The sequence below is a fragment of the Austrofundulus limnaeus genome, unplaced genomic scaffold (genome assembly GCF_001266775.1).
Source record: "Austrofundulus limnaeus strain Quisiro unplaced genomic scaffold, Austrofundulus_limnaeus-1.0 Scaffold67, whole genome shotgun sequence".
NCBI classification, from domain to species: domain Eukaryota; kingdom Metazoa; phylum Chordata; class Actinopteri; order Cyprinodontiformes; family Rivulidae; genus Austrofundulus; species Austrofundulus limnaeus.
Genome location: NW_013952469.1, coordinates 1,015,615 through 1,027,224, shown reverse-complemented (window position 1 = coordinate 1,027,224; position 11,610 = coordinate 1,015,615). Strand labels below are relative to the sequence as shown.

Here is an 11,610-nt window from a genome sequence, read left to right as displayed (position 1 = left end):
CATGCAAAAGAGGGCCATCGCCTAACAATAGGCTTGATTAGCTCTATTGTTCATAGAGGGTAATGTGCCCCATCACCTGACCACATGTTCATGTGGAGGCAGTGCTTATAAGGCTGAGTTTTACCTGAAACTCATCAGACTGAAGAAGTCTCTTGGAGGAGAGATGAAATGTTTCACTAAAGAAGAACCCATCCAGAGGACCTACTTATTTTTTTCTTTTTGGTTAATGTGTGTTTTTATACAGCATGTGTACACATTAGATTCAAACTTAACAAGATGTGTCGTCACTTTTCCACATCCCAAACTGTGCATTAAGATGATCACAGTGAATTCACAGAAAGGGAGAACCTGTCAAACTCAAGGCCTGCAGGCCAAATGTGGCCCACTGCAGCATTTTGTGTGGCCTGTGAGAGCTTCAAATATCTATTAATGCTTTAAAGCTAACATTGACCATAAACTGCTTCTCCCATATTGCATGCTGATTAATTTACCCCTGAGCTGACAGAATCCCACCATGAAGTGGTGGTGCACAGGGTTCAAAAGTAGCAGCTGGCAAAATGTGTCATGTAAAAACTTGCATTTTGCCAGCTACTTCACAGGAATTTGGGAACTGGGAATTGGGAATTTCCCTCTTACAGTTGGAAAGTTCAGATTTCAAGACAGCAGCTCCTCACCACAACTCAGTGAGTAAAACACTCTTACTTTTACTTTTAATAGTATTTCTGTATCAATTTCACATTTAGTCGTCATACATGTAGTACTTTTCAGTGCAAGAGGATGAGGTAAAATGCTGTTTCTGTGCAGGAAATACCACATAGAGCTCAGTTATTTGTTAGTGCTCAGCCGTAGCAACAAAACAAGGAACGAGATGTTTCGTGTTTAGTCAGAGTTAAATTGTGAACTGAATTTTCATTTTGTGAAAGTGTCTAACTAGACTCTATAGTTGAAGATTGAAAATTGTGAGAAATTACCAGGAGTAGCATCGAAATTACAAATTTTAAAACTAGTAGTCTACAAACTAATAGTTTATTCATACCTTTTGTTGCTTTACTTCCTAAAGCATGAGGTAAACAGTCAGGGAAGAGACAGATGATACAGTTTAGACACAAAACTAATGCAAGTTTTAGCTTATTTTAGATTTTGTAAATTTGTTAACATAATTTAACTAAACAACTCTGAATGTGGTTCAGGAAAGTATTTATTTCCATCAACAGAAAGCAAAGATTTGGCAAAGACTTTGTGTTGGCAATATTAACAATACCTCTCTGTCCATTTTTTCTTCTCTGCTGAACGTGAAGCACTGACTCATCTGAAATAAAGAAGACGACACACAGAAAGATGGATGAAGAAGCAGATAGTGGGAAATAAGAAGCAGTGGAGAGCAAAGACTGAGATAAGACAAACAGATGCTCCCATCTGCAAGATCGCTTAAATCTTTCACAATTTTAGCATTTTACACAAACTGTTGCTTAAAATTAAAATGTATAGGGTCATTGTTAGAATTTATTTAAACCACACTGAAAACAGGTCCAAAGTACAACTAAAACCAACGTGCACCTAATGAAATAAAACTGTAAAGCTTCTATCTTGGGCTGTGATGGTTGACCACTAACTGAAAATACTCAAACCTTTACTTGGAAACACCATTAATTTGTCCTTATGATGTGTTTGCATCTTTTTTTTTAACTTTGTTTTGGTCTCCAATCAGTCACAATTTAGTTACCAAGAAGTTTCTCACAATTCTTGTGTTTTCTGATAGAAACTGAAGGTAGTACCTCACTGGGCTGCAACTGTTGGCAACTAGTCATTGACACAAAATGATGAGAAAATGGGTGAATTTGTCATTGCAGTCTCACTGTACTCTGAGCGTTTGGAACCAAGTAACCAGTGAACCATGTGGCTGCGTTCTGAAAGGACAGATTTTGAAAATCACAGATTGAAAAACTGCTTACATGATTTTGTTTCTCATGCACAACATTGAACACTGTTTAGGCATGGATATATCTAGACCACAATACATTGCAAAGCTATGCATAACTGTAAGAAGGTCAATCACAGCTTTATTCTTGTTCTATTGATTTTTTTTAAAAGGTGCATTTTGTTTTTGTTGGTTTTCAATATTGTTTGCAGTCTCTACAATAGAGTTGAGAGTATTTTGGACTTTTTATCCCGTTAAGGCTCTATCACACTACGTTTTAGACAACTTGTGCCAACTTAAAAAAAATAAGATCTCTAAGATGAAAATGGAATTGAAATAAAATCAACTGGGAGCCTATTTTAGGCATGTATATACTGTAATGGTAACAAATTGATCAAATATATAACTTAAATTAGTAATTTAGACATAAAAAGTCTTCATAAGTTGTCTAAAATGTTTATAGAGACTTAGCAAACTGCTAACTCTAGACACACATACAATACAATGACAGAAGGCTTTTATTGACTCTGGTTCGACCAAACGAAGGAGAGCAGTAAGAAGAGAGATGGAGACCTGGTTGTGCTCCATACGGTTACCAGGGGACTCCAGAGTACCCCCCGTCCTTCTTCTTATAGACGCCTCGAGGATAAGGGACACCCTGTCTACGTAATTTACGTCAACTGACAGAAAGTAACTTTAAGCAGAAGAAATCTGCTTTCCAAACCTCACAACACAGCGTTTAGCCTGATGCCCAATCATTTTCACTCTAATCCACACCTTCATGAAAGTGACCAAAGCATTTCTCTTTTAAAAGCATTTAGGTCATCAAGCACAGACAAATGTGAGTTCATGAAGACAGAAGAAAACAAGAACTCTCCTTGTTTGACAGAGTCTCCTTTAACTAAGATCTTCATCCACTGAGCTCCTTATTGGACTGGGATTAGATTAGGCTGAGTGACTATTTGTGTAGCTGAGAATCTAATCTTACTGCTGTCAAGATCAACTCGCAACTCTCAGGCAGCAGGAGCCAAGAAGGATGGCTCACTTGGGTTTTAGAAGACAAGTGGGGTGTGCTAGCTTGGTCCTTGCCTTCCTACACAGCTCCACTCAATTCTAGTTTCCCTTCTCTGCTCCGTCTGGGATTCTTCCCATTGAGATGGATTCCTTCAGGAGAATTTTCTTCCGGGTCAATCAGAGAACAGAATGTCGATTTTCTGCTCAATGTCTACTTATAGTTTATTTTACCTGGGCCAATCAGAGAACAGAAGGCAGAGTTTTGAACGACGTCGATGTTCTGCACAGTGTCTGCTAATTAGTTTAGCATACAGCAGTGGAGGAAGTGAATGAAGCCAGTCCGTGTTGATAAGACTTCCAAATTAAATTAAATTTGTCTGACAAAGCAGCAGCTCTCATTTACAGTCGTCTCGTTCGGCTCGGTACTTCTCTCCCCTCAGTAGGGATGTTTACAGCACACACGATTTCATGTTAGCTGCTTAGCTTAGCCTCCTTCACAGTGACATACGTCGCAGCCAACCGATCCAATCATTTTAAACTTCAGCAGAGGCCACGCCTCCAGCAAGAATCACTTCTCTATAGCCGAGAGTCCAGACCCTCGTACGAAGCAAAGTGAAGGGCAAGGGTCTGGTTTTTACCAGGCTAGGAGTGTGCAGACACTTGGTAAATTGTGTCAAATTGATCTAAGGTGTTGTTTTCTACTTACAGATACAAGGGTATTGATCCACTTTTATAACCATTTAAAACACAACAATCACTGAAACAGCTTGAAACTAAAATAAAAATATCATGGACTAAAAGACAGAACTCTTAATATAATGTTTTGAGTGTCAACAGGCGACCACTGAACTTCACAATAAGAGGTTTTCATTTGACTACAGGTAGCTCGGCTCACTCTTCCTAAGGTTTGGAGTGCGGTGTCTCCACACTGCAGTTTCCAAAGATGTTCAATAAGATGAAAATCTGGGTTCATTCAAAAATACTTCATTGATCCCAGAGGGAAATTTGGTAAATTTGGAAAGTAAGTTTACCAATTTACTTTGGTAAATTTGGTAAATTTGCATGCAGTGCCATTTAAGAATGATCCAATGTTTGTTTATTTCAGTCATTTTTGAAGCTGTTTGTTAGACGTTTTGAGTCATTATCCTGCTGTAAGAGTGTAGAGCTGAGACTGCGCCTTCTGACACCAGGCAGTACATTTAGCTGCAGGATACCTTGATAGTCTTGAGACCTCATTGTCCCCTGAACAGACTTAAAGTTCCCCATGCAGCTCCAAAACAAAACTGAGAAAAATTCATGGTTCACATCAGGCATGGTTTTCTTTTCTTTCAAAGCTTCATTGTTTGGTTTCTGCACATATAGACTGGATCTGACTGGAGCCGAAAAGCTCCAGATTTTATAAATCAGTCCCAAAAACCGGTCTATCATAGGAGCACACGGAGACAGAAACAGGTCATGTGAACATGCAAGTTTTTTGGACTGCAGGGATTTCACCAGACTGGCAGAGGGGGTTGAGAGAGGCGGGGTGGTTCAGGAACGTTTCTAATGATTGTTTCTCTCTCTCTCTTCTGTCTTTATCTCTCTCTCATTTTACAAGCAGGCAGGTATGTGTTTGTGTTTATGCATGTATGTGTGTCTGCACTGCGAGCAGGGTGTTTTTTTCTTGCCGTGGGAGCTGAAGCAAGGAACAGGAGATACAGCGGGTAAAATAAGTATTGAACACGTCAACATTTTTCTCAGTAAATATATTACTAGAGGTGCTAATGACATGAAATTTTCACCAGAGGTTGGTAACAACCCAAGTGATCCATACAGACAAAGAAATCAAACCATAAATGTCCAGAAATGAAGTTATTTGTAATAATGTGGAATGACACAGGGAAAAAGTATTGAACACATGAAGAAAGGGAGGTGTAAAAAGGCATGGAAAGCCAAGACACCAGCTGAACTCTCTCAGTAATTAGAAAGCAAGCCTGCCCCTTGTCAGTGCAAGTTAATATCAGCTGGTTCAGTCCCAAATGATGGCCAGGTATCACACAAGAACCATCTGATGATGGGTAAAAGTAAAAAGCTCTCTCAAGACCTTCACAACCTTATTGTTGCAAAGCATAATGATGGCATCGGTTACAGAAGAATGTCTAAACTTCTGAAGGTTCCAGTGAGCACTGTTGGGGCCATAATTCAGAAGTGGAAAGAACATTATTTCACCATAAACCGACCACGACCAGGTGCTCCTCACAAGATTTCTGACAGAGGAGTGAAAAGAATTATCAGAAGAGTTGTCCAAGAGCCAAGGACCACTTGTGGAGAGCTTCAGAAAGACCTGGAATTAGCAGGTACGTTTGTTTCAAAGAAAACAATAAGTAATGCACTGAACCACCATGGCCTGTATGCACGCTCACCACGCAAGACTCCACTGCTGAAGAAACAGTATGTTGAAGCTCCTTTAAAGTTTGCTGCACAACATTTAAACAAGCCTGTGTAATACTGGGAGAATATAGTCTGGTCAGATGAGACCAACATTGAACTGTTTGGATGCCAGAATACACATCATGTTTGGAGGTCAAATGGCACTGCACATCAGCCCAAAAACACCATACCAACAGTGAAGTTTGGAGGTGGGAACATCATGGTGTGGGGCTGTTTTTCAGCATATGGTACTGGCAAACTTCAAATAATTGAAGGAAGGATGAATGGAAAAATGTACAGAGACATTCTTGATAAAAATCTGCTTCCATCTACCAGGATGATTAAGATGAAACGTGGCTGGACATTTCAGCAAGACAATGAGCCCAAACACAAAGCCAAGGAAACTCTCAGTTGGTTTCAGAGAAAGAAACTAAAGCTGCTGGAATGGCCCAGCCAATCACCTGACCTGAATCCAACAGAAAATCTATGGAAAGAACTAAAGATCAGAGTTCATAGAAGAGGTCCACGAAACCTTCAAGATTTGAAGACTGTTTGTGTGGAAGAATGGGCCAAAATCACACCTGAGCAATGCATGCCACTAGTTTCTCCATACAGGAGGCGTCTTGAAGCTGTCATTGACAACAAAGGCTTTTGTACAAAGTATTAGATAAATTTCAGTAAGTGTGTTCAATACTTTTTCCCTGTGCCATTCCACATTATTACAAATAACTTCATTTCTGGACATTTATGGTTTGATTTCTTTGTATGTATGGATCACTTGGGTTGTTACCGACATCTGGTGAAAATTTCATGTCATTAGCACCTCTAGTAATATATTTACTGAGAAAAATGGTGACGTGTTCAATACTTATTTTACCCGCTGTACACGAGTGAGCTGCACAAATGGCATAAACTGTTTTTTTCTAATAAATAAATAAATAAATAAATGAGCCAACCTGAACTGAGGACTGAGCCTTTGGTTCTGCTACTCGTTGATTGCCGAGCAGGAAGACCAGTGCTCTTCTCTTGCTAAGTAGTGGTGCATCAACAAAAAAGTCCCCCGTGAAACAGTTTGTAGGCGTGACGTTCTGAATGTCGTTCAGGCCATTTAAAAACAGCACTGGTTCTAATAAACAACGCTAAGCCTGGGGATGGGAGGGGGGTTCCTGGCATCCTGACAACCCACCAGGGTAATAATACATTGGTGAAAACCCTGCACTGTGTGAGGAAACCAGAGTACCCATATAAACCTACCCCTGACCAGTCAGAACGCAAACCCACACAACAGACCTGGCCCGGAGTCGAACCTACAACCTTCTTGCTCCAAGGCAACTGTGCAGCATACAGTATGTCTTTGAAAAGGTCTTCCATTAAATGAGTGGTTCTTTTAGAAAGTTTGTCAGAATTTTGTACCCCAGATGACTTCTATTAGTGTTACCTGGTGTGTTTTACTCATTTATAAAGCCTAGACACCCATATCAGTCCAGAACTTATCTAAATGTTTTATCTAGTTTGTTTCCTGCTTTGGTTTGAAAAACTGTTGAGAAATTTTGGCGTGATCTGTCTGCGCGACATCGCAATTTTTTTATGGTCTTATGCACAATTTTCAACCTTTGATGACCTCTAAATCCTGAATCTGTGTTTGGGAATCAGAGCATGGAGCAGTTCAAATAAAGAGAGGAAAAACAACTGTAAAATAACTGAGTTATCAACTTCCATGTTAGGAATTTGTAAGTCAATCTCAAGTTTCAGATTGAGATACTGAAGGGATTGTTTACTATGTGGTATCAGAGGAGCTCTCAGTCTTTGTTGTTGACTTACTGTCTGTCTGTGGCAGGGATGAGGCTTGGGCCCTACAGAGGGAACACAATACCATGTGCTGAAATTATCTCCATAAATAAATTTAAAATAATTCAGTCAGTGTTTCAAATTTCATTGGTGGGACCATTTTACATCAGACAAGGTCAGTTAGTTGTGGCAGCCATGTTGAATTGGGTTGACTCCAAAAATCAATATTTGATCGAAGCCAATTATTATTATGTGGGAGGCTCATTAAAATCTGCAGCCCAGTGGTTTATGGGATATTTTGCTAACAGACAGACAAACGAACGCAGGTTAAAACGGCATCTCTCGCGATAATAAAGGAAGTGTAAAACAGAAAAGGTTTTAAATAAATCCCTGCAGGTGGACAGCAAGGGGGGGTGAGTCGGAGGCAGAGCAGCAGCAGGTGGAGCCCAGCCCTCTCCCTCGCGCTCAAGGTGTTTATTTACCTGTTTGTTGAAGCTCTGTAACACCGTCAGCACCGTGTCCTGCTCTCCCGTCTCCATCTGCTCTATCAGAACCTGGAGATCCATCTTATCCGGGGTTCGGAGTGCAGCTGAGGGGCAGGATGCTGTGGGACCGTCTGCTGTCTGGATCTCTGAAGCGACCGGAAGCGATTAAAGGGAGGGGATTCGATGCTGCGTTTACTGTCCCGGAAAGTGTCGGACAAAATCATTTCTGTTTTTTTTTTATATATAAAAGTTCAGAAACGCAATACAGCAGTTTTTATGTGATCCTGATGCATCTAAAGCTTTGATTAAGTTACTCTGAAGAAATTGTTTTTGAAATTAGCAAAAGATTTCCTATATATCTATACAGAGGCACCGCCAGGGGGGGCCACATCACTAACCTAACAAGGAAGTACAAGGAGTGACTGGTGACCCCGAATTTTTTTAATTTTCCCTGATCTTGCTTGTATACTGTTTATATTATTTTTTTATTATTATTATTATTATTATTATTATTATTATTATTATTATTATTATTATTATTATTATTATTATTATTATTATTATTATTATTATTATTATTATTATTATTATTATTATAGATAAAATCACATTAAATATTTCATTCTCTTTACTATTTTGCATAAATAAACCTTTTTACTTCATTGAAAAACTTACAGCTAATTTGAATAGATTTGAAAAAATGATTTCTCATATTTGGACTTACCATCTTACCATGTATATAATGTAAATACTGGATCTTCGTTTACTTATTAATTTATTTAATTGTTTATGTTTACCCAGTACTGAATTTTCATAATGTTGCCTTTTATCTTGCTATTTTCTCATCTTTAAATCCTGTAATTGGTGGAGACGTATAGGTACAGTGGGGGAAATGAATGTTTAATCCATTGCTGATTTTGCAAGTTTGCCCTTTTACAAAGACATGAACAGTCTTTAATTTTAAGGGCAGGTTAATTTTAACAATGAGAGATAGAATATTAAAAAACAAAATCCAGAAAAAAAACACTGTTTAAATTATGCATTTGCATTTTACAGAGAGAAATAAGTAAATAAGACTTAATACTTGGTGGAAAAACTCTTGTTGGCAAGCACAACAGTCAGACTTTGTATGTAGTTGATGATGAGGTTTGCACACATGTCAGGAGGAATTTTGGTCCACTGAGATCATCTCTCAATCATTATGATTTTGAGGCTGTCACTTGGCAACTTGGAGTTTCAGCTCCCTCCATAGGTTTTCAATGGGATTAAGGTCTGGAGACTGGCTAGAGACCACTCCATGACCTTAATGTGCTTCTTTACGAGCCACTCCTTTGTTCCCTTTACTGTATGTTCTGGGTCATTGTGCTGGAAGACCCAGCCACGACCCATCCTAGCAGAGGGAAGGAGGTTGTTATTCAGGATTTTACGGTACATGGCTCCATCCATTCTCCCACTGAAGTGGTGAAGTAGCCCTTTGCCCTTAGCAGAAAAACATGATATTTCCACCTCCATGCTTGACAGTGGGGACGATGTTCTTTGGGTCATATTCAGCATTTCTCTTCCTCCAAACATGGCAAGTTGAGTTAATGCCAAAGAAATCATTTTTTGTCTCCTCTGACCACAGCACCTTCAGTCACTCTCAGAAGCATCCAGGTGTTCATTGACAAACTTCAGGTGGGCCTACATGTGCCTTCTTGAGCAGGACCTCGCGGGCACTGCAGGATTTTAATACATTATGGCATCATGCGTGACCAATGGTTTTCTTGGTGACTGTGGTTCCAGCTGCCATAAGATCATTAAAAATTTCACCCTGTAGTTCTAGACTGATCTCACCTTCCTCATGATCAAGGAAACCCCACAAGGTGAAGGTTTGCAAGGAGCTCCAGATTGATGCCGACTGACAGACATTTTGTATTTCTTCTTACTATTGCACCAACAGTTGTCTCCTCCTCACCCAGCATCTTACTGATGTTTTTATAGCCCATTCCAGCCTTGTGCAGGTCTATGATCTTGTCCCTGGGTATATGAGGTATTTTTTTGGCCGTTACCTGAGCCATGTCCTGCCTGCAGTTATGGTGGGATTTGTAGTTTAGGCACATATCATCACCAGTACCAAACCCAGCAGCACCTCATGAAGACAGAGTGCATCAACTTCTGATTACGGCACTGCATTTATGCAGCTAACGTGAATGATTGAATGTAAAAAATAAGACTTGATCCATCTAAATTTACGACCTTAAATGAAAATTTGGGCGGTTTTTTTTTAGAATTTTTTAGGCCTAAAATTTAGATTTTAAAATTTTAGACCATTTTAGGCTTTTTAAGACCCCGCGGGAACCATGTGAAAGGTTTTTCACAATAATTTCTAGGTTTTCTCACGATAACGATAAGTGGCAACAAAAAATATGTCAGCCTACTCTGTTGTATTCTAAATCTATCACTACATTCTGTCTTGAGAGCCCTAAAATAATACTAAAAGCAACTAAATGATATTTGAAGTTCAAGTAGTCAACCTGTGTTGCAAAACTTACTCTCATCAAACAAGTTCGAAATATGACATGATAAATAAATATGACAACAAATTTGACATTTAAATGATGCAAACAGCAAAAATTATCAATATTTAGGACTATGGTTTATATGATGAATTGTTGATAATAAGTGATTACAACTCAGATTCTAAGTTTAAAAACCTTCTGGAGCTCTTCTGTGTGACTCTAGCTGTGACTGGAAGGGTGGATAGTTGTTTGTCTCTGTGTCCCTGATGGACTGAGACCTGTCCAGGTGTCACCGGCTTTCACCCAAAAGCTGCTGAGACAGGCTCCAGCTCTCACCCTGACTCTGATTTGGAACAAGGACAGAATTGACGGATTTTGTAATGGCATGAAACTGATATTTAAGCATAAAACAGTATTTGCTTTTTGCTAATCTGAATTAGTAACAATTTAAATTCAGTCTATTTTGTAAATGTATTCGACAGTTTCATAGCATTTTGTGAGCATTGAATGATTAATCTACAGATTTATCAATGAGGGAATATAAGACGCAGAACAGATTCTAGCCACAATAAAAAAATCTGTGAAATGTGACGATTGTGTGTGCATGCTTGATAGGAAGACGTCAGTGCTGCTGGAGATTAAATACAGAGGGAATAGCCTATTTAGGACGACACAGAACAGCAACTTTGTAATTAGCTTAGTAATTTGTAGGCTCTGAGACGTCAAATAAATTTGAAGCTGAGTTTTTGAAAAAAAAAATAATTTAGGGAAGAAAGTTCCTCTTTAGAATAGTTACAAATATGCATGCGCTGAGCAGCCAATCCCCCATCTTGCAAATGACTATTGCGGTTGCTGTGGAAACGCCATGTTGTCATGTACCAACACTTAAAGCCTTCTTCTCCATTTTTTTTCAAATTACCTGCCTTTTGTTTAAAATAAAGACACAAACTASCCTCAAAATGATCAACTGTGGTTGATAAAGTGGAAATAAATCAAGGGACCAATAGATAAATGAATAGACTTAAAATGTACAAAATCCTCAGATGTATTTTTACAGCTTACTTCCAACAAAGTATATGTTTTAAAAATATGTGTATTTATTTATTCAAAAAGAAAATGTTTATAAGTCTTCTGGACGGGTTCTTCTTTGATGAAACATTAGTCTTTTGGAGAAGAGACGAGAACTCGTCCAGAAGACATATATATTTTTTCTTTTTGATTTTTTTTACCTGGATTACTGAGATGCATCAGGAAATTTATTTATTCATTTATTTGTTCATTGGTGCATTCATATATTTCTGCTTTTATTTCTATTTATGTCCGTATCAGCCCTCCATGTTGTAAATCTGTTACACAAACAAAAGTTAAAGCTCACTGGCACCTTTAAAGGACAGTGAGTCTTAAAGTCAAATTTAAAAACTCCAACACTGGTTCATTTTAGAGGTGTGTGTGTGTGTGTGTGTGTGTGTGTGTGTGTGTGTGTGTGTGTGTGTGTGTG

At 38.7% G+C, this 11,610-nt stretch overlaps 1 protein-coding gene across 2 annotated transcripts in view; it reads right to left on the bottom strand.

The window, feature by feature from the left end:
* Positions 1-7,776, bottom strand: part of ric8a (RIC8 guanine nucleotide exchange factor A) — a 27,195-nt gene extending 19,419 nt beyond the window's left edge. The window contains exons 1-3 of one of the 2 annotated variants that reach the window (XM_014010280.1): positions 7,612-7,776; positions 1,262-1,309; positions 1,037-1,054 (exon numbers count right to left, since the gene is read on the bottom strand). In XM_014010280.1, coding sequence (XP_013865734.1) covers positions 1,037-1,054; positions 1,262-1,309; positions 7,612-7,695 — 150 coding nt within the window. In that variant the 5' untranslated portion in view covers positions 7,696-7,776. The remainder of the gene's footprint in view (positions 1-1,036; positions 1,055-1,261; positions 1,310-7,611) is intronic. The other variant, XM_014010281.1, reaches the window with a different exon arrangement.
* Between the last annotated feature and the right edge of the window lie 3,834 nt (positions 7,777-11,610).